The sequence below is a fragment of the Acanthamoeba castellanii genome, assembly GCF_000313135.1.
Source record: "Acanthamoeba castellanii str. Neff unplaced genomic scaffold scf7180000084741, whole genome shotgun sequence".
NCBI classification, from domain to species: Eukaryota; Discosea; order Longamoebia; family Acanthamoebidae; genus Acanthamoeba; species Acanthamoeba castellanii.
In genome coordinates, this window is record NW_004457702.1 from 488,001 (window position 1) to 513,565 (window position 25,565).

A 25,565-nucleotide genomic window follows, 5' to 3' on the forward strand; every position below is an offset into this window, starting at 1 on the left:
TGGTCGGCGACTGGGTAGGCGTGACAGTCGGCGTCACCGTGGGCGTCACACTCGGCGTGGGCGAGGTAGTAGGCGACTGGGTGGGCGAGTTGGTCGGCGACCGAGTGGGCGACTGCGTGGGCGAGTTGGTCGGTGAGTTGGTGGGCGACTGTGTCGGCGTAACAGTCGGCGTCACTGAGGCGGTGGGTGACTGCGTGGGTGACTGCGTAGGGGATCTGGTGGGCGACTGCGTGGGCGACTGCGTGGGCGAGTTGGTGGGCGACTGCGTCGGCGTGACAGTCGGCGTCACTGTGGGTGTCACACTCGGTGTCGGGGATCTGGTGGGCGACTGCGTGGGCGACTGCGTGGGCGAGTTAGTCGGGGACTGAGTCGGCGTGACAGTCGGTGTAACCGTGGGCGTCACACTCGGCGTAGGCGAACTTGTTGGCGACTGCGTGGGCGAGTTGGTGGGCGACTGAGTGGGTGTTACGCTCGGTGTCGGGGACTGCGTGGGCGACTGAGTCGGGGTTACGCTCGGCGTGGGCGACCGGGTCGGCGACTGGGTCGGCGACTGCGTGGGGGTCACCGTGGACGTTACGCTGGGCGTTGGCGAGTTAGTGGGCGACCGGGTCGGCGAGTTGGTCGCAGACTGAGTGGGAGACTGGGTTGGTGAGCTGGTAGGCGTCTGGGTCGGCGTGACAGTCGGCGTCACGGTGGGCGTTACACTCGGCGTGGGCGACCTGGTCGGGGACTGGGTGGGCGACTGCGTAGGCGAGTTGGTGGGCGACTGAGTGGGCGTGTTTGTCGGCGACTGGGTCGGAGTCACGGTCGGAGTGACGCTCGGTGTCGGAGATTGCGTGGGCGACTGCGTGGGCGACCGGGTTGGCGTAACCGTGGGCGTCACGCTCGGCGTGGGCGAGTTGGTCGGAGACTGCGTGGGCGAGTTAGTCGGCGAATTGGTGGGCGTCTGGGTCGGCGTGGCAGTCGGCGTCACCGTCTGGGTAGGGGACTGTGTCGGTGACTGCGTGGGGGATCGCGTCGGCGACTGGGTGGGCGAGTTGGTGGGAGACTGCGTCGGTGTCACAGTGGGCGTCACCGTGGGGGTCACGCTCGGTGTCGGACTGCTCGTGGGCGACCGCGTAGGCGACTGGGTAGGCGAGCAGGTGGGCGACTGGGTAGGCGAGTTGGTCGGCGACTGGGTCGGTGACTGCGTGGGTGTCACTGTGGGCGTGACCGACGAGGTCGGCGAACTCGTGGGCGACTGCGTGGGTGACTGAGTTGGAGTCGAAGTCGAAGTCACACTGGGCGTGGGCGAGCGGGTGGGTGACTGAGTCGGAGAGTTGGTCGGCGACTGCGTCGGGGACTGGGTGGGCGTAACAGTGGGCGTCACGCTCGACGTGGGACTGCTCGTGGGTGACCGAGTCGGGGTCACAGTCGGGGTAACACTGGGCGTGCGCGAGCTGGTGGGCGAGTTGGTCGGCGACTGCGTCGGGGACTGGGTGCGCGAGGGCGAGCTGGTGGAGGACGGGGAAGGCGATCGAGTTGGGGTTTTGGTCGGAGTTATGGACGCCGATGGCGTGAGCGAGGCCGATGGCGTCGGCGTGACCGACGGGCTGCGCGAGGTGCTAGGCGACTTGGTGGGCGAGACCGTGCTGGTCGGCGATTGCGTAGTGCGCGTGGAGCTCGGGCTGGGCGTGCGCGATATCGTCGGTGTGCGGGACGGAGTGCGCGAAGCACTCGGTGTGCGGGACGGAGTACGAGAAGCGGTTGGAGTGCGCGAAGCTGGAGAGGCGGAGAGCGACAGAAAGCAACAAGCTCACGGTCAGATTCGTCCTCCAACAAGAACAAAGGAAAAAGAAAAAGAAAAATATTATATTCTTATTGGGGAGAGGGGGCGAACGAGAGGGTCGCGGGTCGCAGGTGCAGGTGATGTCATTCCAGTAGAAGAGAGGGTTGGTGCACGCCGCTTCCGTGGCCGGGTTGGGGCAGGCGCATTGACACGTCGCCGAGTTGAACGTCTGTTACATCCCACAAGAAATCGATTAAGAAAAACAAAAAAAAACAAACTGGGCGCTGTCGCCAAAATACCTGGGCGGAGTAGCGGCAAGTGGAGTAGCAGGGGATCTTTGTGGTATTGAGCGTGCAATTGGAGCTGGCGTGGATCACCACGTCGTTGTAGTCTTGATCACTGTAAATCGCTTCCCAATCGTCGAAGCCAAAGAACACGTTTTCCGTCGTGGGGTCCTGGTGGCCAAGATCGGGTGTTGATATAAAGTTAGGCCAATGTCGCCGAATGCTTCACAACAACAAACACTGCGACACAAGGTTTGCGGTGACCGAGATAGTTAAGGGGGGGGGGTGAAGCGCACTCTGAGAACGGCAACACTGCGACCGTAGGGCTTGAGTGTCGGATTCCACGCGGAGGTGTCGTACTTGAGGTTCTCCTCGTCGAGACTGTACAGTCGCAGGTAGCTGGTGGTACACTGGGCGTCGAGATCGAGGTAGAAGCCGATGGAGATAGACGAGTCGAACGGACCCAGCGTCACGGTCGAACCCTGGTAAAGACAGGGCTCTCGTTCGCCCGACAGGATGTCCTTGGTGACATCGTCGAACATGGTCACCTTGGTTCCAGCAATGATCTTCCCGCCGCGGGGTCCGTTCTTGTTGAACTGGAACCAACCAAGTCGATTTCGACTGGAGGTGACCGAACTGACGAAGGTGATGTTGATCGCGCAGGGTTGGGTGTTGGGCAGGAAGTGGAGGTTGGGGTCGACCGTGTTGTTGGCGACCCACTTGCTGGCCACTTTGCTGCCTTCCGTGAGAATCCCCGCGCTTATGATCCACGAGTAGAAGGAGTCGTAGGTCTCTCCGTTGGGCAGGGAGACGGGGAAGATGTTGGGGTTGTCGAGACCGCACGGCTTCGCGCAGGCTGCCCGGGCAGGCGAGATGAAGAGGGCGATCACGAAGATCACCAGCGCGGAATTGATGGTGATAGAGTACAGGGAACAAGACTTCATCATTTTGTTCTGTGTGACCACCCACCGCAGGATGGTACTAGTAGGGAGGTGAAGAGAGCGGACGAGGGAGGGGGGACAGCCCAACGGTCTCGAGGTGTGTGCGGGGCGGTTAGGATACAGAAGTGAAGAACAACAGCAACCTCGGTTGTCCTCACAGGAAACCGTTCACTTTCCAAAACCGGGAGGCGACTGTCCTTTTTCGTCGCCCGTCAACAGCATCTCAAGGAAGGGCCATCGTCAATAGACGTTGCATTTGCCCGCGCTGAGTCTCGTACGCAAGGTTTTTCAAACTGGCGTGCAGCACATTGGCGGGTGGCGTCAGACGGCGTCCCAGGTCATGGTGTGGGCGATGAAGGCCTCGTCCCTGTTGAGGCCGCCTGGAGCAGGCGGACCGAACATGTCGCTCGCGTCGTCGCCCGCGTAGAGCTCGTTCCTGTGAGTCACCGTACGGTTCTCGTAGAGGGGCGAGATGTTCATGACGTTGAGAGACGGCGCGCCCACAGAGAGGGCATCCGCGGCTGATATGCCGCTGTCCCTGCGGCGCCAGAGCATCAGCCCCGCTGCGGCCACACACCCAGCAAGAGCGATCAGCGCCAGCGGTACTGCAATTCCGGCCGCCGTCCTGCGGCGGTGCCGTTCCCCACGCGCGGGCTGGGGGTAGGTGACCGGGTGACCGATGGCGTGACGGAGTTCGACGCGGTGGTCGACGGCATGACGGAGTGGGTGGGCAAGGTGGTGGGCGACTGAGTTGGTGGGCGACCGTGTCGGCGACTGGCTTGCCGACTGGGTGGGCGACTGGCTTGGCGACGAGGTCGGTGAGTTTGAGTCGGGGTCTGGGTGGGCGTAACGGTCGGTGTGACCCTGCTTTGGTGGGTGGGCTGACATATTTTGTGGGCTTGTTCTACAGATAGAAGAAAAGATGAAGGCCAAGCAAGGCCATATTCACATTGAAGTGGAGGTGGTGTGAAAACAATACATGGAGTTGAGTGCAGGACAAGTGCATAAACATAAAACAGCTCTGACAACTGTCCTTTTACAGCATGAAGAGCATTCAAAAAAATTCAAAAAGTTGTGGGTTATTGGTTCATGTGTTCAGGTTTGTACCTTGTGAAGAGGTACTGACCACCCTTTTTTCGATTGCAGGTCCTTTTTTGTCTCTTTCCTTACGGGGCCACTAGCTGTGCATCAGCGCTACAATGGCAAATCACTTCACCCGTCGGACTGGTATCTAGGATCGATCGGCCGCCCGGTGGTGACATTTCGTCTCGTCGTTCGGCCGGGCGGGGTCGGCTAGGCGGTTGGCCTTGGTGTAGAAGACGGAGTCGATGACCAATAGCAAGCGTGGTCATTTTTCGAACGCCTTTTTCCACATTAATTAACCCTGGTCTCTGGTAGGAGGGACAGAAGTGGCGAGCCTCGCTTCCTTCATCCTTCATCTTTGCAACATATTGCCTGTTGTGCTCCCTTGCGCCCTCGGGTTGAGCGTGCGGCGGACCGGCCCAGACTGACGCGGAAGGGGAGAAAAGACCGATATGTTCAATTTTCAAAATGGAAATGCGAAGCAACTAAAGAAGAGAGAGCGGGTGGTGCGCGAGATCTGGGAGACAGAGGTGGGCTACGTCCACGATCTTGAAGTCGTACAAAAGGCAACCCTCTCTCATCTTCTCAATTGTTGAAAATTGGCTTCTTTTGGGATGGTAGCAAGTGATTTGCTAACAAATCCCTCCTACAGATTTTCATCAATCCGTTGCGAGACGCCTCCATTCTCTCAAGAACGGAAATCCCCCAGATCTTTGGCAATCTCGAGGTACCCAACGATTTTTTAATATTATCTTATTTTAATTCTTCTTTTAGGATTCTTCTTGGTGTGTTCTGGCAGCCGCTCGTATCTGCCTGCTACTTCATACTTTGATTCCTCTTTTTATCGGGGCGGGGGTACCTCTCGAGATTGCCAAAGATCTGCTGCCATTTACAAAGGTCTTAAAAATAGCAAAATTATTTTTAGCATAATTATTTTTTTATTTATTGTTGTTATTATTTTGCGTTTTTTGCCTTACACGGACCACGTTGGTGGATGGTCTGGTGCTACAGGTGCTGCACCAGTACAACGCGCAATTCCTCAGCTCCCTCAACGATCGCCTTTCCGACAGGTGCCTTGTCTCCTCCCCCTCCTACACCGCTTGCTTGTCTTGTCACAAGACGGCCAGCACCTACCTAGCCACCACCCTCACTCACCCACTACTGTAACATGTCACTGTTATAACAGCCACAATTATGAAGACATCAACGACCTCTCGCTGGCCAACATCGGCGACCTCTTCATCCAAGTGGTACGGCACACACATGCGCCAAGATCCCTTCTTCTTCGCGTTCTCTATATATATATATATTATATTTCTATCTTTTAATTGGGTTACGTGATCATCAGGCCACGCCCAACTTCAGTTCCATGTACAAGACCTACTGCAAGAACTACCGGGCCTGTCTCGACGCCCTTCGCTATTTCAAGGACCGCATCCCCGAATTCGACCCCTTTGTCAGGGTACGGCGCCGCTCTTGTTCCACGTCGCTATTTTAAATTATATTTGTATCTGTACATTCTTTATTAATGATTTATTATTCTCATGATGTATTTTTCTACATTGTAATTATCTGCAGAAATGCGAATTGGCTGAAGAGTGCAAGGCGCTCGACCTGGGATCGTTCCTCATCAAACCGGTCCAGCGAATATGCAAGTATCCGCTCCTCCTCCGAGTATGTTTGCCACCACCATCGTGATTCCGCCCATGCTACTTCCAAATTTGCAATATTCACACACGCACACACACACAACACATACACACAAGGAACTTCTCAAATGCACGAGCGAGAACCACTCCGACCACGAAGACCTGGTCAAGGCCATCGCCATCTTCGAGGAACTCACCGCCCACATCGACAACGCCAAGGAGGTACTGCTTTTGTTTTGCCTGCCTGTTGTAATGCGCGAGACTCACTGCTGTTCACACACACACACACGACACACACGACACACACGACACACACGACACACACGACACACACGACACACACACACACACACACAATCGCACACGCAGGACACCGAGAACTTTCCAGATCTTGAGCGCATACAGGAGAAGCTAGATGGCTTTCAGGCACGTGCCTGTCGTGTTTGTCGTGTCGTGCCGCGTGGAGCGAAGGAAGTTGAGCTGACGCGAGTCTCATTTTCTCAACGTGTGCGTTCCAGGTGTTGACGCCTGGGCGTGTGTTCATCAGGGAGGGGTACCTCATGAAGCTCAGCCCGCGCAAGGCGGACTACTACCAGGAGCGGTATCTGTTCCTCTTCAACGACGTGCTCGTCTACGCGCGACCCAAGAAAAACCTCAAATTCCAGAAAGGTGCTCGCCCACGAGTCCATCTTTTAATTGGCCACAATTTATCAGAGCACACGCACACGCACACGATGCACACACCAACGACTCACACGACACGCACGACACGCATTCAAATGTACATTAGGCAAACGGTTCGAGTACCGAGGAGCTATTCCGCTGTCGATTTGCCTCGTGCGAGACCTCGAAGGCAGTCAGGTCGAAGAAGGTATTTGTCTCTTTTCTTTTGAAAGCAGTATTTGTTTCGTTTTCGTTTTCGTTTTCGTTTATTTTGTTGGTTGGGTTGGGTTGGGCTGGGCTGAACGCCGCGGGCTCGAGCAGAAGCGGCGGGGGTGAGGCAGAGCCGACTCCACGGCAAGAAGAAGAGCCTCAGCAAGCGGGACGTCAACGAACTGTTTGGCAGCGACTCGTCGGCCATCAAGCGCAAGTACGTCCCTTTACTACTATACTACTCCAACTCCTTGTGTACAATTCTGTTTATTTGTGTTGTTTTCATAATAGATATTATCTATTTATCTAATAATTATCTAGATTATCTATTTATTCAACTCACTCCTTCTTCCCTCTCTCGTCGACGTCTCGCCCTCCAAAGGGGAATCAACAGCGGCCGCATGGAGCCGTCGAGTCTGGACACGTCGTCCAGCATCACTCGAAAGTACGTGTGATCGTCCCTCTCGGCCTTTGATGAGGCGCCACTCACCGGTGTGTGCGTGTGCGGAGCGTGGCTTGGTAGACGACACGCGTTTTCCATCGTCCGAATGGACACCAAGAAGACTTACGTCATGCACGCCAAATCGCCGGAGGACAAACACCTGTGGCTTTCTGCCATCGAGCAGGTATTTTTTATTTTTATTGTTGATTATAACTACTATTGCGACTAAATCAAATAGACTAAAAGCAAATAATAATATTTTTATTATGTATTTTTCATTTTTAATGACGAATTTTATATGCTGATTTGTGTGGTGGCCTTAGGTGATCAACGAGCTGCTGGAGAAGAAGTTCGTGGGCGAGAAGCCCATGACGGGCGCGCCCTCGCCGGCGTCGATGCTGATGATGAGCGCGGGCGCGGTCCTCCTGGACAACCCGCCCGCCGAGATGATCAAGCGCGAGGTGGCCTTCTCCAGCTCCCTGCCGGCCGCCTCCGCGCTCACCGCCGCCCTCGCCTCCCCGGCCGCCCACCCGAGCGACGACTCCGCCTCCCCGGCCTACGTCCCCACGCCCCGCAGCAACGAAGGTACCACATCAAATTAGTAGGTCCCATCACCATTCATCTCACGGCGATCGGGGGGGGGGGCAGCAGCGGCCGTCTCGCCGCCGCCGTCGCAGTCCGGGGCCGCCTCGCCCACGACGCTGGCCTCGCCGCCCTCGTCGTCCGGCACGCCCGTCTACGGCACGCCGTCGTCGACGTCGACAATGGCGACAGGAAACCCGCTGGCGCTCTCCGGCAACACGAACCCGACGGCGGCGCTGATGGCGTCGATGGGCGCCTCAACGGCCGCGCAGCCGCCGATGAACAAGGGCGAGGTCATGGAGAGCCTGCGCCGACAGAACAACCGGCTCAAGATCGTCAACGAGGAGCTGGAGGGCCGGCTCCAGTTCGCCGAGCACGAGCTCAGGCGCGAGCGCGAGGAGGCGCAGGCGGAGATCGCCGACCTGCAGCGGCAGCGGCGCGAGCTCGAGGCGCTGGTCGACTTTCTGGTGCAGGTCACGGGCAAGACGCGGGACGAGCTCAACGAGATCCGCCAATGGGCGCTCGAGGAGGTCGAGGACTCGTCGGACGAGGCCGAACCGGACGACGAGGGGCGCGAGCGCGAAGAGCCCGAGGCCACTGTGGTGGAGGCTGTGGCGGAGGCGGAGGCTGATATGGAGGCGGAGGCGGTGGCGACGCCAAAGAACGAAAGCGACGGCGGAGAGGATGCGCAGCAGACAAAGAACGAAGAAAGCGACGTGGTGGAGGCCGAGAAGACCGAGGAGCAGCAGGGAGGCGTGCCCAGCGGCGAGAGCGAGGGCATCAACGAGAAGAACGAAAGCGAAACCGAGAGCGAGAGTGAAAGCGAAAGCGACAATGCGAGCGACTCAGCCAATGAAAACATCGTGGAAGAACCACCGCAGCGGGCGGTGGACGACGAGAAACTGGCCGTACGGGAGATCGCCGCCCCCGAGCTGCAGGCGACCGCCGAGGCCCAGCAGCAGCTGCTGCAACTGCAACGAGCACGGGACGAGGAAGAGGCGCGGAAGACGTCGCTCGGGCGGAAGTGGGAAGAGCAGGCCCGCCGCGTCCAAATGGAAAGGGAACTCAAAAACCGGGAGTGGTCCGACAAGAAGCTGGGTACGGCCGCACCCGCTTCCCCGCACACAGCCCACAACGCACACGACGCCTTGTTTGACTGGATTTGACTTTGTGTGTTTGAAAATGGGCGCGAGAGCAGATCTGATCAAGATCAGGCATCCGTCGGTGCGCATCGCGGTCCCGCTGGAGGAGATCAAGAAGCGGTTCGCGCAGGAGGAGCTGGAGAAGGAGATCGAGAAGTACTTCCCTCGCCACCTGCTCCAGCCCGGCAAGCCCTCGGCCTCCTCCACCTCGCCCCGGTCGCCTCGGTCGGAGGCAACCGCCGCGGCTGTGTCGACAGCATCGCCTACACTTTCGACGCCCGCCGTCGAGGGTGACAACTCCGAAAAGAAAGAAGAACGAACGTTGGCTCCGGCGACGGCGATCGTGGAAGCGGAGGAGGCCGGGGCGCGCCCGAGCGAGAAGGGCGGAGGCATGGTGGGCTACGTGTCGAAGCTGAAGAAGAGCAACAACGACTGCAGGCCGGGCACGTTCGGCTTCAATGCCATCCCAGTCGTCGTCGGCGAGCGGGAATCGAACGGCGGCACGGCGACTGCGGCCACTCTCAAGGGCTCGAACTCGTTCCGGCTGGGCAGCTACCGGCGGGAGCGAGACAGCGGCAGCGGCGCCGTTGGTGTCGACAGCGACAAGCGACAGTTGTCGACAATCGGCGAGCTCAAGGCGGCTGATGACGTCCGCAGCAGCACCACCACCACCAGCGCTCCGACCGTCATCGCGGCGCAGCTGGACTTTATTCGCGAGGAGTTCGGCGGCGGCGCCGGGGCGAAGAGCGAAAGCGTCGACGAGTACGGGGTGGTGAGCGACGCCGCGGCGGAGGTGGAGACGAACGAAGCCGAACTGCAGCGGATGGAGCTCCGGTACCGGCTGCAGGCCGACCGCGAGGTCGCCAACGGCAAGTACGCCCGGCGGGTGGGCGTCCTCTACAAGAAGGAGCGCAACGGCGACAAGTGGTTCGGCTGCAAGTTCGTGCTCGGCAAGTACTCCCTGAAGTACTTCAAGATCCGGGCCGACTGGGTACGCACACACGCACACGCACACGCACGCAACACTTCACCTTGAGATTGCTATGTACTCAACGACACGACACATGACATACGCAGGAAACAGCCGAGGCGTTGGGCGAGATCTCGCTCGTGCGGGCGCGGGTGGACTGCTGCCCGCACGGGAAGGACAAGGGCTTCTGCTTCCTCTTGCAGTCGCCCCTGGAGACCGCCTTCCTCGCCGCCGACAAGGAAGACGTACGAGCTCCCTTTCTATCCTTATTATTTTCAGTGTGAAATTATTATAATTTTGATATCGTGTTCGATTGTTGAATGGTTGGTTGGCTGGGGGCTGTACATGTACAGGCCCTGCGGGATTGGTTGGAGGCCATCATGGGCTGCATTCGGGATCTGCCCGTCGGCCTCCGGTGGTCCTTCCGTCGTGACGACTCCTTGGTCAAGGCCCAAAGCGACGTATACAACACCGCACACGCACACGCATACGCACACGCACCACCGCACACGCACCACCCCCACACGCACATCAGCGACACCTGGTGCTGACTCGCAGCTCTGTGGCACGGCGATTTGCAGCTGATGTTGAAGGAGAGGATGGAGAAGCGGGAGTGGTTGATGAACGAACGCCAACGCACCGGGTCGATTCCGATGCCACCCACCGCTGCCGCCCTGGCGACACCCGGCGCCACCACCGGCGAGCCGTCGGCCGCCTCCGAGCAACCCACAAATGACCAACAGCGGAAGGAGGGCTACGCCTACGTCAGCACTCCCTCCGACTCTGAAGGCGACAGCGGCAAGCTGCTTTACTGCGTGTGTTGCCGCAACGGAACCCTGTCCACCTACGCCAGCTCCAAGGTACAACGAGACACGACACGCACACGACACGACACGATACGACACGACACGCACACGACACGCACACGACACATGGCACACAACATGAACGACACGACACGCACACGACACGCTCCTAACATGGGTGTGGTGGATCGAGCAGGCGCTGACGACGCCCGTGGCGGAATACGAGCTGGCGGGGAGGAAGCTGCAGGCGCGGGCCAGCGCGAAGGACTACGCCTTCACGCTTCGGGTGAGTCACGAAGCTGAGGAGCAAGAGGAGGCGCAGGAGGTGGTGACGCTTAGGTTCCTCAACGAAGCCGAGCTCCGTGCGTGGCACCGTTTTGCGCTCTCCGTTGCCGCCGCGCCAACCACCACCACGAACCCATGATGGCGAGGTGATGGTGATGTAGCCTTCTACTGGCGTTTGTCAAACGCCAAAGACATGAGTGTACAATACGAAACAGATGACAACAACAGAACGAAGAGAACAAGAGGGCCACACTTATTGGGCAACAAATAAATCAGGAATCTGTAAAAGATCCACCAAAGATCAGACGCAGTTTCATTCACTTCCATCCTTGCCGGCGTAAGAAGTATACTTCTCTTTTGTGATTCAAAGCTGATGGAACAAGAAGGCAATGATGCGGCCGAGAAAGTGGTGGTGAGGTCCGGATCTTCTGCCTGTCCCCATTGCCACAAGCGCCTACTACACCGCCACCAATCGATGGAGAATCACTTGCGGATTTGCCACCCCAACGAAACGCCTGTCGCTTCTTCACCCTCCACTTCTTCCACCTCTTCAACCACATCAACAACTTCTTCGAGCACTCTCTCCCAATCGCACGATTCGTCCACAAGTACCACATCATCGAGAAAGAGGAAGGGCCTGGCCTCTTCCGCTCCAACCCCTTCGAAGATCAATCATATAGTGATAAACGTGGAAGAAGAGGATGAGGAAGGTGAGAAGGAGAAACGATTGGAGGTTGGAGAAGAGGAGGAAGAGCGACTCGTGCCGCTTCGTGCGGCAAGAAAAGGCACCAAGCGAGCTCGTACGTCCTCTTCGCGTAAGGACAAGACAACCATCAACGTGGCCATCAATACTACGACCCTGCTCACGCCAGCCCAAACCACCTCTACTGCGCCACAAAACCTGCGCATCCGGGAAGACGAGCCGCGAGCGACGGCACCAACAACCACGCCTACCAGTACAACAAGGCCCAATGCCCGTCGCTCCGCCGAGACTCGAGGAACAGAAGATGGTACACCCCATCTTGCACATCTTTCGCTTTTCGACGAATTATTTCAAGGCCTGACTGTATTTTATTTCACTCTTTTCCCTTTCATTTTCGCGTCTCAGCCAAAAATACAACCGCGACCAGCTTGTCTGGAGAGGGATCGCTGTTGGATTCGGCGGTGTGCCCCATCTGCAGCCACCGCCTGGAGACGCAAGACTCCGCGCGTATCAACCAGCACATCGACGAATGCCTCACCCGCTCCATGCTCATCCAGGAGCGCGACGCCCACAACGCCGACCGAACTGCTGCTTCTGCTGCGCCGCCTGCGGCTCATCCCCCGCCTCACCTCATCGCTCCTACCACTACAGCTGCCGTGTCGGCCTCCGCGCTCGGTTTCGATCCGATGCCAGATGCGAGAGGCGCAGGCAGAGTCACCACGGCCACTCCCCTAGCGGCAGCAGTGCCTGTGCCGTACGTCCGTGTACTGGGTAAGACCTGCTCGTGCCCGTACGGCTGCGGCCGGGTAATGGCCTTTGACAAGCTGGGCAAACACGCCAGGTACCGCTCTGCCGTAGCTCCACCCACCACCCACCACTCGTGTGTTAATGACGTCGACGTGACCTCTCGCCCGCAGGAACCACCACGCCGGCGACGGTCAGGCGCTCGAGTGCCCCATCTGTGTTTCGATTACGGTTCGGCTCCTTCCTCGATATATCGCAACCGCCTTGGAGCCAACTCGGTGTTGATGACTTGGCCGCTTTCTTTCCCTGGGTATGTGGGTCCAGGGTTTGGTGGGCGTGGTGGAGGAGGACCTCTTGGAGCACCTCAACGTCAACCATGACCCGCGGTACGCGGCCAAGCAGAGTAAGCAGCGACGGGCGCGAGGTCGGGGAGTACACTCATGGAAGCCGCCCGCGCCAGACGGCCGCCACCAGCCCACGCCCGTGGTCGTGGGCGCCGCGGTCCTCGGATCAGCTTCGGCGTCATCACCTTCGCCGCTGACGATTCGACTGCCCCAGGCGGCGAGGCTAACTTCTTTCGGCACCACTGCGCACCACCACGACCCGTCGGCCATGGAGGCTTCAGGGAGCGTGGCCAATGTCTTCGCCACCCAGCCGCTTTCCACTTTGCTGGCCAGCACCCCCACGGTACGACCGCCGCCGATTTCGTGTCTCGCTCCATCACCCCTCCCCTCTCCGCAAACCACAACCGTTGCTGACTTTGCAAACCACCCCGATAGCAAACGAGCGCCGAGTTCGCAAGCACACGGGTGCTCTCGGCCGAGTTGCCCGAGGACAAAGCGGAATGCCCCATTTGCTTTGAGAACTTGACCGTCGGTACCAATCACCTCCGGTCGCGCACTCAAGCAAGAATGCTTCCATCTCACCCTTTCTGTTTTGCTGTCAACTGCAGGGGCCAAGGTCTCGTACCTGCAGTGTCTGTGCATCTTTCACGAGTGCTGCATCCAGTATGTGCAATCTACCCTGCCCACCTGCTCCCCAGCTGCTCTGCTCACGTTTATTCCCTCCCCTTCAACCAGAGCGTGGTGGGATAAGCACAAGCGGCTGGAGTGTCCCACACACCTGCAAGATTGAGTTCTCCCCACCTTGTACATTTCTCTTTTTGCTCCTTGTTGGTGCAGTAGGAGCAAAGGTAAGGACTCAAGCAACCCTCAGCAGCAGGCAATCTTCAGGGGTTGCGCCAAACCACCTCAAACGAGCTGCTGAAAGAATTACGAAACAAGCAAGGCCTGTGGCCCAATGGAAAGGCGTCTGACTACGAATCAGGAGATTCTGGGTTCGACCCCCAGCAGGCCTGAAGCTTCTCTTTTTTTTCCCAGACGGTCAGCATTAGCTTTCCCATTAATTTACTTCGCAGTGAGTTGTTTCTCTTACTGCGCAGCAACACAGAGTTGTTTCTGGGTGTTGGCAAGGGGCCCATCCACGTGGCCCAGCCTCGTGGCCCATCCACGTGGCCCAGCCCTCTTAATTCATAATTTACGTAATATAATTTATATTTCTTTTTAACACACCAAAAGTATGGACCACGCGCTGGCGCCAGCGCGGCAGGAGCACGTCAAGCGGCTGGTGGTGCAAGCCTGCTGTGAGGGCGGAAGGGAGCCGGCAACATTGCGTGAGATCCGCGAACGATACTGGCAGCGAGTAAAGAAGAAGAAATCGAAAATCAACAAATCTGCAGCTGCTGCGGTTGAAGAAGAGGCATCTGTGGAGCTGGAGGAGCTGTTCCGGTGGACCTTCATTGAAGATGGTCCGCACGCTGGCCTCGCCTTCCTGGACCGCCACCCAAGTTACACCACAAACGATCGTGCCAAGGAAGATGCAGAGGCGGAAAGGGCTTTCGTCAAGGCTGCCGAGGTGCTGGTCGTGGTGTGGCGTCATCACCTCCTCGATCGAGCTTTGCTGAGCTCCACGGCGAAGGAGACGCTACTCGCCTTTTTCCAGCGCGTGTGGCCCAGGGCTCTTGCCGCGTGTCGCCGCCTCAACAACGCCGCCGCCACTGCCTCGCCCGCGAGGAGGCGCACGAGCGTACGGGTGGCAGTGCTGCTGCTGACCGCCAGTGCTGTGCTCATCTCCCATTTGGCACGCGACGACTTTGTGGGCCTGGACAACTCCTCCACCTTCTGGGAGGAATTGGAGCACCGAGTGCTTGACCACCACGACCAGGATGTAGTGTCAGGTAGAGATAGAGAAAACCTTCTTGTAGGCGCGCTTGTGTGAGGCTGTGTGCAGAGTGAATTGTTTACTGTCGCACCACCGCACACACACCACCGCACACACACACACTAATGCGCCCAATACTGTGTGCAGCTGGGTTTCAGGTGCTGATGCGGGCTCAGGATCTGGCGCGTGGCTTGGGGCTGGAGCTCTCGGCAACACGCCTGAAGGTTCGCCTCCCAGCCCCATGCACGCCAAATAACTCACGTTCCGTGTCATGTTGCGCGCAATGGCCCATATCAGCTGCTTCTTTCGCTGCTCCGCCACGGGGACGAAGGAATGCGGAGCCGGGCGATCGTCAGGTGCTATAGTGAGGGCTGCTATGACCGGGCCATGCAGGGACCCATCAACGAGGTGGCCTAGCCCTCCCACAAAGGAGTTGGACTTCATTTTGAGTGGCCACGAACTGGACAATGGCCATTTTGACATGTGGGTGGTGCGGGGGGGTGCAGGCTCTGATGGCACGATTCGAGCACGAGGCGTCGCCCAAGCTGCGCCACCAGATCTACCGCACCCTGGTCGATTTGACCGAGGCTTTCAACCTGGGCGAAGGCGCCGACACGGCGGCCATGAACTTGATCCTGATGGGACTCCAGGTATGCACTCCAACTACTACTACGCCAACGTTGGAGTCGTCGGCATGAGCAACACTGTGAACAATCCCGCCCTGCGCCACGCTTCATGTAGGATGAGGACTCGGATGTGGCGACCATGGCGAGGGAACTCTTGACCGAGGCGAGCGAGACCGCCCAGCTGGACTCGCTCATCTCTGCAAACCTCCCACGGTACGCTGTTCAATCAAATCAATCATTTTCAAAACCATTAACAAAACTATCATTAAAATCATTAACAATAGTTTAATAATATTTCACCGTGGTCGGGCAGGCTGGTGGAGCTGCTGGTGAACCAGCTCACCATGAGGAGAGCCGAAGTCAAGAGCCTTCTGGGCCTCGCGGTCGATCACATCGCGACCAGCATCCACCACTCCTCCGTTCCCTCGCCAACAATGTTGGCTCTGCTGCCACAGGAGCTGCAGGAACGCATCGCGCTCGCGCTCGCCCGCTACAGTAAGACCGTAGGTGCGTTCTACAAGAGCGCGCCTGGTTCCGCTCGCAAGCAAGATCTGATGGTTGTTTGGTGCCTGTTGCGCGTGATGTGGGCGTTGTGTGCGTGTGCGCGTGGTGTGTGTGTGTGTTTGTGTGTGTTTGTGTGTGTGTGTGTGTGTGTGGTCGACATGTAGGGCAGAAGCCTCTAAAAAGCGCGAGCCAACACGAGGACCAAGACCTCCAGGACGCGCGGGACGCATCTGCGACGTGCATTGAGCGTCTTGCCGAAAATCGTGGCGGGGTGATCGGCCAAGTGAAGCAAATAGTGACACAACGGTGGCAGCCACACAACACGTGGCAACTGCGGTACGACGCGACCACGACCACGACCACAAGACACGACACATACTACGACACAAAGAATTCTTATCCGACCGACCCAACAGTGAGAGCGCCATCTACCTGCTGGGCTTCCTCTTCCCCCTCGCCGCTCAACTGAATGTATGCCTCGGCGACGACGTGCAGCAGCTCCTGCCCGCTGCCCTGCGCGACCCTCATGTGCGCCCAACGCCCTTCGCACGATTATTTAATATTTATTTATTTATTCATAATTATTGTTATAACCATTATTCATTATTGTTTTTTTTTGTTTGCAGGCGAGGATACGCGAGACCGGCTGCTGGGCTGCTCAGCGCCTCGCCGAGGCCCATGAAGGGTCCGGTGAGCCGGATGGCATTGACGCCCAATCGGTTCTGGAGCCGCTCATGGCGCTGATGCTGGACGACGACGCTGGTGTGTGCAAGGCCGCGCTGCGCGCGCTTCATGCGCTTGTGGAGGAGTGGGTCGGGCCGGAGCGGCCGGACGTGCTGCCTCAGTTGATGAAACGATGCGTGGAGGTCTGGGACAAGCTACCAGTACGGATCAGTCCACACCCACCAACACACAACCACACATATATGACACTCACATATTTATATACATTCTCACATATTTGTATATATGTGCGGTTCCTGTTCGCAGGCCTTGCGAGACACTGTGGGTCTGGATCTTGTGTCCGCGTGCATGTGCTTCTCGCCGGGCAACATAGGTACGCCTGTGCTGATTGGTGTGTGATTTAATATATATTTATATATATATTCTGAATATGAAGAGGAATATACGACAAGCCTGATCCTAATTCGTACAATTTCGAACTCGGCAGAGGAGGAACGTCGGCTGGCGTTGCTGGTCGTCGCCGCCCTGGACCGCTGGGACCTGGACGACCTGCGTCGTGTCGCCGCGCTGCTGTCCCACGTCCGGACCTGCCTTGACACACGTACGTACCGATGGCCTCAGCCCCCGGGGCTGTGCAGCGCTTCGCCCAAATGGGGGGGGGGCAAGTGCGCACTCACTGAGACCGCCACCCTCGTCGCGTGGTGGTCGCGCAGTCGGGCGCGAATTCGAACCGTTGGTGGAGCGGGTGGCCGGGCGGCTTCGGCAGCTCATCGACCACGCACTCGCTGCGCTTTCCCCACACCAGCAGCAGCAACGCACAACTGATGGGTTGGACATCGGCGAGATGCAAAGCCGCAGGGAGGGTCCGGCCCTCAACGAGGGCCTGTTCCTGTGCGCCGAGCTGTTCGTCCGGGGGCTGGACCCCTCGCGCTACATCCCCGAGTCGCTCCTCGTCTCCTTCGCGCTCGCCACCATCAACGTACGTACCCCACATTCCTTCGACCAAACCACAGAATTCGCGCTTCTTTCGTAGGCCACAAGCATCGCGCACTGACGCTTCTTCCTTCGCCCCCGTGTGCCTCGTGTCGTGACGCCTCAATAGTACAAAAACGTGCGTGAGCAGGGCGGGTGCGGTGCATTGCTGGGCAGCGTGGCCGCGCACAAGCCGCACCTGCCGGCTGTCGAGGAGGCCCTCCGCCAAGCCACGGCAGCCACGCCCGTTTGCCAGTGGAAGTCCGCAGGGCTCCTCGCCGCCATTGGTATGCATGCGTGACAGACATTCCAACCCCCCCCCCGCGTGCAAGGCTCTATTCTAATCTGTGTGGTGGATCGATCAATAGGTCGGTTGGCCGGGAACGTGCGTGGCCTGGAGCTGCAATGGGTCGCCCCGTTCTGGCACGAGTCGGCGTTGTGGACCCGGCGCCAGCGGCACGACGCGGCGATCATGGCGTTCCAGTTCGGTCGGCACTACGCCCATGTCGTGCCGGACGTGGTCCTGGCCAAGCTCGTCGCCCTGCCACCTGGACTCCTCGACCGAGGCAACAACGAAAACGAAAGCGACAGCGAAAGCGAAGACGAAGACGAAGACATGGACGAGGGCGATGAAGTGCTGTTTTACGACGACGCGCGCAGCGAGAGCCTGGAGGAGCGCAAGGCGGCGGTCATCGAGGGGCTGACCAATCTCATCCTCGAGTTCGCTGTCGAGCGCAAGCTGCTCAGCGACACCACAAATTATCATGGCGACGACGACGATGATGACGATCACGACAGGCCCAAGAAGAGGCGGCGTGTGGAGTCTCAGAACAAAAGCGACGACGACGACGACGAAGCCCCAGAGGTCAGAATTTCGGCCAGCCGGATCCTCCTGCTCTACGTCCGGTGCCTCCACTGGGTCGATGATAGCGTTGACGGCGAGGGCGATGCGCGAAGGGCGAGGGTGGCAAGGGCGTTGCGGGCGCTGGCGGAGCTGGTGTCGGCCGACCAGGTGGCGCGGTGCTTCGGCGGAAGGAGCACGAGCGAGCGCCAGGCGTGGGCCACCACGGTGGCCAAGTACGATACCAACGATAGTGAGCTGGTGCCCGCCATTCTTGGCAAATGATGACGCCGCGGAGGACCATGGTCGGTGATGGTGGTTAAAAAAGGAAGTTGGTCAGATTGCCCTCTGCCGGGTTTGAACCAGCGACCTCACGATCTTCAGTCGTGCGCTCTACCAGCTGAGCTAAGAGGGCGGATTGAAAACGATCTCCTCCTATCTGAGAATCTCAAATTCTTTGAAGGACATCCAAGATAGGGCCTCTCATGGCGTCTTGTTGACAAGGACACTTCACCATGAAAGACTAGAATCCACCCTCAAAGTACATACTCTTTAAATAAAATATGTCAACCAGCTTGAATTTCTCAGTGAATCAATCTGCTGGATGTCCTTACAAATAAGCCTGGGATGTGGTTGTCTGGTGGCTGTCCTGCTTACACCCACCCTGGGGTGCTGCACACAGTGGGTTTGAAGCATAAGTTCATCCAATCACAAGAAAGCCCAGATGTCAAAAGGGCTTTTCCACTGCCAGAGAAACCTGAGAACCATAAATGTTACTGACAACACCACAGCAGATTGGTTAAAAGATCAGCCATTGTAAAACTAAGCTGACAAATATAATTACCTGCAAGTAGGTGCTGCCAAGGAGGGTCAACTGGCAGAACAACATCAGCACCCTGTGACAAGGCTGGATTGGTTTTATTTGGTTTTTTATCCACAATTAAGGATGGATAAGGATTTGATTTGAATGGGTATAAAAATCATCTGTCATCTGCCAACATGGGTGTAAAATCATCTGCAAATTGGCTAAAATATCATCTGTCATCTGCAAAATGGCCACAAAATCATCTGTTGTCTGCAAAAATGGTCATATCATCATCTGCAAAATGGCTACAAAATCATCTGTCATCTGCAAAAATGGTCATAAAATCATCTGTAAATATCCAAAAATTCAACTGTCATTCATTACCCACCACAATTAGCAAAAACAAAACAACAAATTGTTAAAAATAACAAAGATACCACAAAAACCTCCCACTGCTGTCGACAGAAAGCTGCTCCTGCCAAGTGGTGGGTCAAGGAGCTGCTGGTAATGCGCTAGCTCTCTGCGCGGGGTGGTGGTAAGGTTTCTTTGTTTGTGTTGCTTGGTGTGACCACAGCGAGCCATTTACTTGGCGACAGCAAAGCCGAGCTGCTTGTTGCCAAAGTCGAACTTGGTGTAGTAGGGACCCAGGAACACGTCGCCCATGATCCAGAGGGGACCATAGGGGGCCGGGATGTCGAGGCCGATGAAGCCGCTGATGCACGTTTCCTCGGGACCCATGCTTTGCTACACGAGCGCCACACACACGCACGCACGCACACACGCCACGCACACACCAACGCAACACGAACAGGATCGTGAGTATCGTCGCAGAACAGGAATGGTCGGTGAGCCCGGGCGGTACCTTGAGGATGTAGTCCTCGGGCTTGAGGGTGAAGGTCTTGGGACCGTTGGCGGTGGGGATGACCACGTCGAAGGTGGGGAGCGAGGGCAGGGTCTTGCAGTCCACGGTGGCCTCGCCCTGGGGCGACGGCAGGTACTATTGATGGCGGCGGTGGCGATCGATCACGCGGTAAGCATTGCCAGTCTCGAGGGTAAAAATTTGGCGAAAAATGGAAAAGAAAGGAAAATCATTTTCTTTTAAAAAAGAAAAGGGAGTACGTACGGTGCAGATGTACTTAAGGAGGGCGACGATCTCCTGCTGCGAGGGATCGGTGCCGAGGATGGCGTCGATGGTGGAGACCAGCACCTTGCAGAGCTGGCACGAGCCACCGGGGCACAGGTCTAGACGCGTGTAGCGCCACGTCAGCAACCCAAGGAAAATGAAAAGAACGAGAAAAGGAAAATGAAAAGAAAAGGGGCTTGGGTGACGTACTGACGGCAGAGCAGACCTGGTCGGGCTGGAGGCCCTGGAGGATGTACTGGATGATCTGGCCGGCGTACTGGTTCACCAGCATGTCGCACTCGGACTCGAGGATGCCGGTGGCGTTGATCATCTTGTTGATCTGGGCCACGATCTTCGACGGACCAGCAAGGAGCTGTTGCCAATCAAAAAACCCATCAGTATTGCGCGCGCGTGCGATTGTGTGCGTGTGCGTGTGCGTGTGCGTGTGCGTGTGCGTGTGCGGTTGGCAGAGGGAGAAAAAAAAAGTGCATACCGAAGTGCCGGTGTCGGCGATGGCCTTGCAGCCGCCAGCCGGGCAGAAGCCCATGGACTTGCCGTTGATGAGGAAGTCGTGGGCCAGGAACTGCCAGTAGCCCTCCTTGGTGATCGGGGTGTAGGTGAAGTCGCCGGTGTAGTGGCTCTCGTCGACGCCACCCAGCACGAGCTCGCCGCCGGAGATGCCCGACGGGTCGCGGTTGAGCCAGAAGGCGAACACGGGCTCGGCCACCTGGCTCTGGGCCAAGAGCGTGTACCACACAGGCGGCACGCCGTCAACGGAGATGGTGTCGAAGCCGAGACCAAGGATACCGTCGAACTGTGTGTCGTGTCGTGTCGTGAGCAACCGCACACACGCAATCGCACACGCACGCGCACGCACAGGCACGCATGGAGTGGCGGAGGCGAGCGAACCTGAGCAGCGACGAAGGCAAGACCGGGCTCGGCGACGGCCTCGGCGAAGAGCTGGCCCTTGGCGGTGAGGCCGGCGATCACGACGTTGTCCGCCGACAGGAAGCCGGACATGGCGCCCGAACCGTACTGGATCTGGAAGTTGGTGCCGTTGGCCTTGTAGGTCGACGACTTGCTGTGATCGTACTTGTGGTGCAGATCTACACGTTTTGGTTGTTTGTTTGTTTGTGTCGACCACAACCACACGTGTGAGCCAAAGGCATGCTAGGAATTCTTCGCGCATGGTGCGATAAAAGAGAGAATGCAAAGAATGATGGAGAGAGAGAGAGAGAGGGTACATACCGCAGGCGATCTCGTACCAGGGGCACTGGATCGAGGGGACCCACAGGTTGGACGAGCCGGTGTCGAGCACGACGTTGAAGTACTGGGGCGGGTTTCCGATGGACTGTATGTAGCACAAGAATAGAAATACATAGAAATAAGTAAATAAGTAAATAAGTAAATATAAAACCCGTGAGTGTCTTTCCTTTTCAGTCAAAAATAATAAAATAAAATAAAAAATGTAGGACTGCGTACGATCTCGCCGTAGTACTGGGCGTCCAGGAAGTTGGAGATGGGCTCGACGCCCTTGCCGCCGCCGAAGACCTCCTTCTTCATGGCCTCGACCTTCTTGAGCTGTTGGTTGGTTGGTTGGGTCCAAACGAACACGCACGCGCAGGAGGTCAGCACGCTCACCACCAACTCCCACAAAAATTGCGCACACGCACACGACCGCACACAGTCGACAAAAAAGAGATTACGCGGACATAGAGGGAGTGGGGTTACCTCGGCCTTGCGCTGGGTGTAGTGGTAGGCCAGGGCCTTGGGGTTGGTCTTGAGGACCTCCTCGAGGCGGTTGAGCACGCGCTCCTGCTGGGCGCGGTGGTTGTTCTTGTGGACCTTGAGCTTGGCCAGCTCACCGGAGGCGAGCACGGCGCAGAGCGCGAGCGCCAGCGCGATGAAAAGCAGCCTGTAGGCGACACAAAAAAAAAGGCAAGTTAAGGTTGACCGGCATCTACTTATCTCATCACCTTAAATTCAATTTGATAAAACAAAGTGAATTTACATAAATTGGAAGCGCTGCATTGACCGGCACGCTTATGATCAGCAACCTTGATTCAATTTCAATTTAAATTAAGCAATGCTTGTAGATGTCAAGCGGAATTGCGGTGAAATGAAATAACAAAAAAAGATAGATCCACCGTCAAATACTTGGAGGAGGGATGAATGGGCACCTGGAGTACATGACCGGAGGGGAAAGAATAATACCGGGCCACAAAGCCCGTTTTTGTAGTCAATTTGGGTAACTTTAAGATGGCGGTCAATTGGGATTGGTGCAATCTCCCGCCTCCTCAAGAACTTCCATCACCTTTCCTTGGGTACAGCAAACCTGCATTTTACCGGCATTTCTGGACTAGCCGTTGAAGCACAAGCAGGAGACATACACCTTCATGTTGTCATCTGTGCTAGCAAAGGCATGGTTCTCAATGAGGATGATTGTGGAAAGTGATTGGCACCAGAGCCAAGCAGATGACAAAAGATGGGTGACAAAACAAGCAAGGCCTGTGGCCCAATGGAAAGGCGTCTGACTACGAATCAGGAGATTCTGGGTTCGACCCCCAGCAGGCCTGTAGCTTCTCCTTTTATTCCCAGACGGTCAGTCTTTTTTTGTCCTTTTTACTGAACCACCTTTTTTGTCGCTGCCACTATCGGAGTTACAGGTCTTTCTCATAAGGGAACTCTAATTCATTTTCCGGATTTACCATCACTTCACTTGCGAGCTCCCTTCGCCGGCGGTAAAACAAGACCCAGCACAATCAAGAGCAAGGAGGTACGTGCAGGGTTCGGTTCCGAGATCGAGCAAATGCGAGTACAGCTCGCGGTTTGTTTGCGTCTCTCTCTGCCCCTCGCCCCTCACCGCCGGTTGTTTTTTCGGGGGCTCCAGGATGGGAGACACAGGTGGATTGGAGAGCAGGGGCTCGAGGTTCGTCATGGGCGGGTATCGAGGCCAGCCTCGCAGCGAGGCCGATGCTGACGGTACACGACCCGCCATCTTGTCTCTCTTCATTCTTTTTTTCGCCCCCCCCCTGCAACGATTCAACCCTTCTCTCTTTTATTTTTTCCCTTCTTTGTGGTGAGCTTTCATTTGCCAAATTGGCCCAATATATTGTTGTAGAACATTTATATATCCATATATTGGTTGATATTTATCTTAATTTGGTTGGTTGGTGCAGAGAAAGCGACGACGCCCACTACGCCGCGCAAGAACGAATCGCCGATGACGCCGCGAAAGAGCGAAGACGGCGAGAAGAAGGCAGTGTCGTCAAACAGCGGCAGCAGCACGCCCACTAAGGAGGACCTCTCGCTCAAGGGCAAGCTGCCCGCCACGGCCGCCTCCGGTGCGCCCTTTCTCCGCCGCCCAACTCCGACTCATCCCATTTTGACTCCGACCGCTTCTTCGCTTTCGCTCTTTTGTGGCCCTGGGTGGTGGTGTTTAGTGGCATCTCCGCGGGGCGTGCCGCCGTCGCCATCGGCCGCGTCGCACTCGCCGTGGTCGCCCCGCGCCGGCACCCTCGACATCTCCCGCTACCGCGAGAGCGCCGACATCCTCCTGCTCCGGTTCGCTTTCGTTCTTCTTCGCTCTTTCCCCACTTTCTTTCCTTCGTTCTTCTTCGTTCTTCGCTGCATACAGTCGTGGCTCGCCTGACCCTCGCATTCGTGCGTTCGTGCGGATGGGCGCAGGTTGGCCAACGCCTTCTTCGACCTGGTCAAGAAGACGCAACAGACCCTTCCCGCCCTGGAGCGCACCAACGCCTTCACAGGTCTGCGGCCTTATATTATTATTTATTTATTTATTTATAATATGATATTATTATATTTATTTCTTTTCTTGGTGATCGTTACTATCCGTATAATATATAACATTTAATATATATTTTTATTTTTATAATCAATGTAAATGCAGGCGAAGAGATCCAGAACAAGCTGCAGGAGTGGCTGGAGTGCGACAAGGACACGGCGTTTCTCTACGCGTCGTCCCTGCTGCAGCAGGGCTTCCTCTTCCACGCCTCGCTGGGCGTGTTCATCGAGACGTCGATTGTATGCTACAACATCAAGGTTCGTCGACCACACCGTGGACGCACATGCGCGTGATCTTAACACTGTGTGCCTCGCGCGCGTGCAGGATCCGGTGCTCATCCACTACGCGCGTTGCATGCGACGCGGCCTGGGCAAGGAGTGCCTCCACCTCAAGAAGGGCGCCAGCTCCAAGAAGAACAAATGTACCACTGCGTGTCGTGTCGTGTCGTGTCGTGCGTGTCGTGTCGTGTCGTGGTCACCTCTCAACGTCCGGTGTGTGCCGGCACAACGGGCGCGCAGGCGAGGGCTGCTTCTCGGGCACGGAGGCCGTCGATTGGATGCTCCTTAACTTCCCGCACCTCGTCAAGAAGCTCCGCGTGGAGTCGGTCGGCAACGCCATCGCCGTGAGCGAGGCCCTCCTCGAACAGGTAGCACACACACACACACACACACACACACACACACACACACACCGACGACGATGCTCATCGCACATGAATGAATCACGTGCAGGGCATCATCGAGAGCGTGAAACAGAAGGCCGACTCGAAGAAGGTCAAGCCCTTCTGCCACGACGACAAGCACTTCTTCCGGTTCAAGGGCCGCCTCTTCAAGACCAGGTACTTCCTCACTCCTCTGCCCGTGCCGCAATCAATGCCTACTCACACGTTTCGTGTGCGCTGTGTCGGTGTGTGTGGTGTGTGTGCGTGTGTGCTGTGTGCGCTGTGTGCGTCGTGTGTGATCTTGTCTTGTGTAGGCCCGTCGATGGCAAGGCGCTGGTGCTTAATCCGCTGCCGGCGCAGCTCGAATTCATCGCGTGCGAGTCCCTTCTAGACGGCATCAAGCCCACCTCTCAATACATCACCTCCTCCTCCTCCAACTCCTCCGAACGTACGTTCCCGCCCCGCGCCTTTTGTCTTTATATTCTTGTGGCTGATGATGTGTGCCGTGCGTGCGCATGCGCGTGTGCGTGAATGATGCGTGTGGTGGTGTTGGGTTCGTGGCGTGTGTGTTGTCCAGTGCCTACCACCCCAGACAGCCGGAAGCGAGTGGGCTTCGAGTCTGCCGAGTAGAGCAACCAACCCTTTTGTGCCCTCATTCTAGCCTGCTCCCCCAAGTGGAATCAAAAGTGTATTTTCTACTAGAAGTAGTGTGCGCGGGGGCTTGTGGAATAGTGTTGGTTTTTTTGTTTCAGATGTGAAGTACAGAGGCGCGGGGGGGGGGGTTGAACGCAGCTGTGCGTCGTACTTACCATGACGTAACAATGCTGCATTGGTCCGGCCTACTTACATGCCGGGGGGAGGAGGACCCGCCCTGCCGCGAGGGGGCATCATGCCTCCTCTCGCCATGCCGCCCGGCGGCGCCGGACCAGGACCACCACGACCCCTCATACCACCAGGCGGCGGAGCTGCAAAATAAGAGAATAATAAAATAGAGAGAATGTGAGTTATGGTCAGACTAAAGGAGGCGGTCAGTGGGGGGGTTACCTCCGCCT

At 57.2% G+C, this 25,565-nt stretch overlaps 8 protein-coding genes across 8 annotated transcripts in view; 4 read left to right on the plus strand and 4 right to left on the minus strand.

Moving 5' to 3' along the window:
- ACA1_173410 (RNA polymerase Rpb1 repeat containing protein) overlaps positions 1-2,996 on the minus strand; it is a gene marked incomplete at both ends in the record, with an annotated part of 8,946 nt that extends 5,950 nt beyond the window's left edge. Inside the window, 8 exons of the mRNA XM_004356560.1 lie at positions 12-317; positions 366-578; positions 606-910; positions 974-1,592; positions 1,614-1,761; positions 1,942-1,997; positions 2,068-2,223; positions 2,349-2,996. Of these exons, the coding sequence (XP_004356613.1) occupies positions 12-317; positions 366-578; positions 606-910; positions 974-1,592; positions 1,614-1,761; positions 1,942-1,997; positions 2,068-2,223; positions 2,349-2,996 (2,451 nt within the window). The remainder of the gene's footprint in view (positions 1-11; positions 318-365; positions 579-605; positions 911-973; positions 1,593-1,613; positions 1,762-1,941; positions 1,998-2,067; positions 2,224-2,348) is intronic.
- Positions 2,997-3,314: 318 nt separating this feature from the next.
- ACA1_173620 (uncharacterized protein) lies at positions 3,315-3,709 on the minus strand (the record flags this gene model as incomplete). The annotated part of the gene is made up of 2 exons (XM_004356561.1): positions 3,315-3,531; positions 3,600-3,709. The coding sequence occupies 2 exons, from the start codon at positions 3,707-3,709 to the stop codon at positions 3,315-3,317; spliced, it is 327 nt and encodes a 108-aa protein (XP_004356614.1).
- An 819-nt stretch (positions 3,710-4,528) lies between these two features.
- On the plus strand, positions 4,529-10,964 carry ACA1_173630 (RhoGEF domain containing protein; the record flags this gene model as incomplete). Its single annotated transcript, XM_004356562.1, has 18 exons — positions 4,529-4,633; positions 4,729-4,803; positions 5,088-5,146; positions 5,263-5,326; positions 5,425-5,538; positions 5,655-5,750; positions 5,843-5,947; positions 6,244-6,394; positions 6,710-6,815; positions 6,981-7,043; positions 7,122-7,224; positions 7,364-7,625; positions 7,689-8,720; positions 8,821-9,755; positions 9,842-9,979; positions 10,088-10,195; positions 10,316-10,594; positions 10,737-10,964. 18 exons carry the CDS (start codon positions 4,529-4,531, stop codon positions 10,962-10,964), a joined length of 4,023 nt encoding a protein of 1,340 aa, XP_004356615.1.
- Positions 10,965-11,507: 543 nt separating this feature from the next.
- On the plus strand, positions 11,508-13,406 carry ACA1_173640 (uncharacterized protein; the record flags this gene model as incomplete). Its single annotated transcript, XM_004356563.1, has 6 exons — positions 11,508-11,835; positions 11,934-12,369; positions 12,446-12,503; positions 12,597-12,959; positions 13,052-13,148; positions 13,225-13,406. Coding segments are annotated over 6 exons (1,464 nt in total), but the record flags the coding sequence as incomplete, so codon positions are not given.
- Positions 13,407-13,850: 444 nt separating this feature from the next.
- On the plus strand, positions 13,851-18,404 carry ACA1_173650 (HEAT repeat domain containing protein; the record flags this gene model as incomplete). The annotated part of the gene is given in 15 exon segments (XM_004356564.1): positions 13,851-14,508; positions 14,640-14,716; positions 14,790-14,900; positions 14,923-14,982; positions 14,999-15,142; positions 15,234-15,331; positions 15,432-15,625; positions 15,787-15,958; positions 16,039-16,150; positions 16,249-16,506; positions 16,613-16,679; positions 16,794-16,907; positions 17,020-17,285; positions 17,430-17,565; positions 17,647-18,404. The coding sequence occupies 15 exon segments, from the start codon at positions 13,851-13,853 to the stop codon at positions 18,402-18,404; spliced, it is 3,225 nt and encodes a 1,074-aa protein (XP_004356617.1).
- Positions 18,405-19,506: 1,102 nt separating this feature from the next.
- On the minus strand, positions 19,507-21,967 carry ACA1_173660 (aspartic proteinase; the record flags this gene model as incomplete). Its single annotated transcript, XM_004356565.1, has 9 exons — positions 19,507-19,668; positions 19,787-19,903; positions 20,048-20,166; positions 20,258-20,420; positions 20,541-20,861; positions 20,957-21,153; positions 21,296-21,398; positions 21,530-21,628; positions 21,779-21,967. Coding segments are annotated over 9 exons (1,470 nt in total), but the record flags the coding sequence as incomplete, so codon positions are not given.
- A 1,016-nt stretch (positions 21,968-22,983) lies between these two features.
- ACA1_173670 (uncharacterized protein) lies at positions 22,984-25,143 on the plus strand (the record flags this gene model as incomplete). The annotated part of the gene is made up of 10 exons (XM_004356566.1): positions 22,984-23,029; positions 23,227-23,391; positions 23,491-23,611; positions 23,735-23,814; positions 23,958-24,109; positions 24,177-24,273; positions 24,371-24,498; positions 24,584-24,690; positions 24,828-24,961; positions 25,091-25,143. 10 exons carry the CDS (start codon positions 22,984-22,986, stop codon positions 25,141-25,143), a joined length of 1,083 nt encoding a protein of 360 aa, XP_004356619.1.
- Positions 25,144-25,356: 213 nt separating this feature from the next.
- The window catches only part of ACA1_173680 (myosin IC heavy chain, putative), a gene marked incomplete at both ends in the record, with an annotated part of 5,694 nt that continues 5,485 nt past the window's right edge, over positions 25,357-25,565 (minus strand). The window contains one exon of the mRNA XM_004356567.1: positions 25,357-25,478. Coding sequence (XP_004356620.1) covers positions 25,357-25,478 — 122 coding nt within the window. The remainder of the gene's footprint in view (positions 25,479-25,565) is intronic.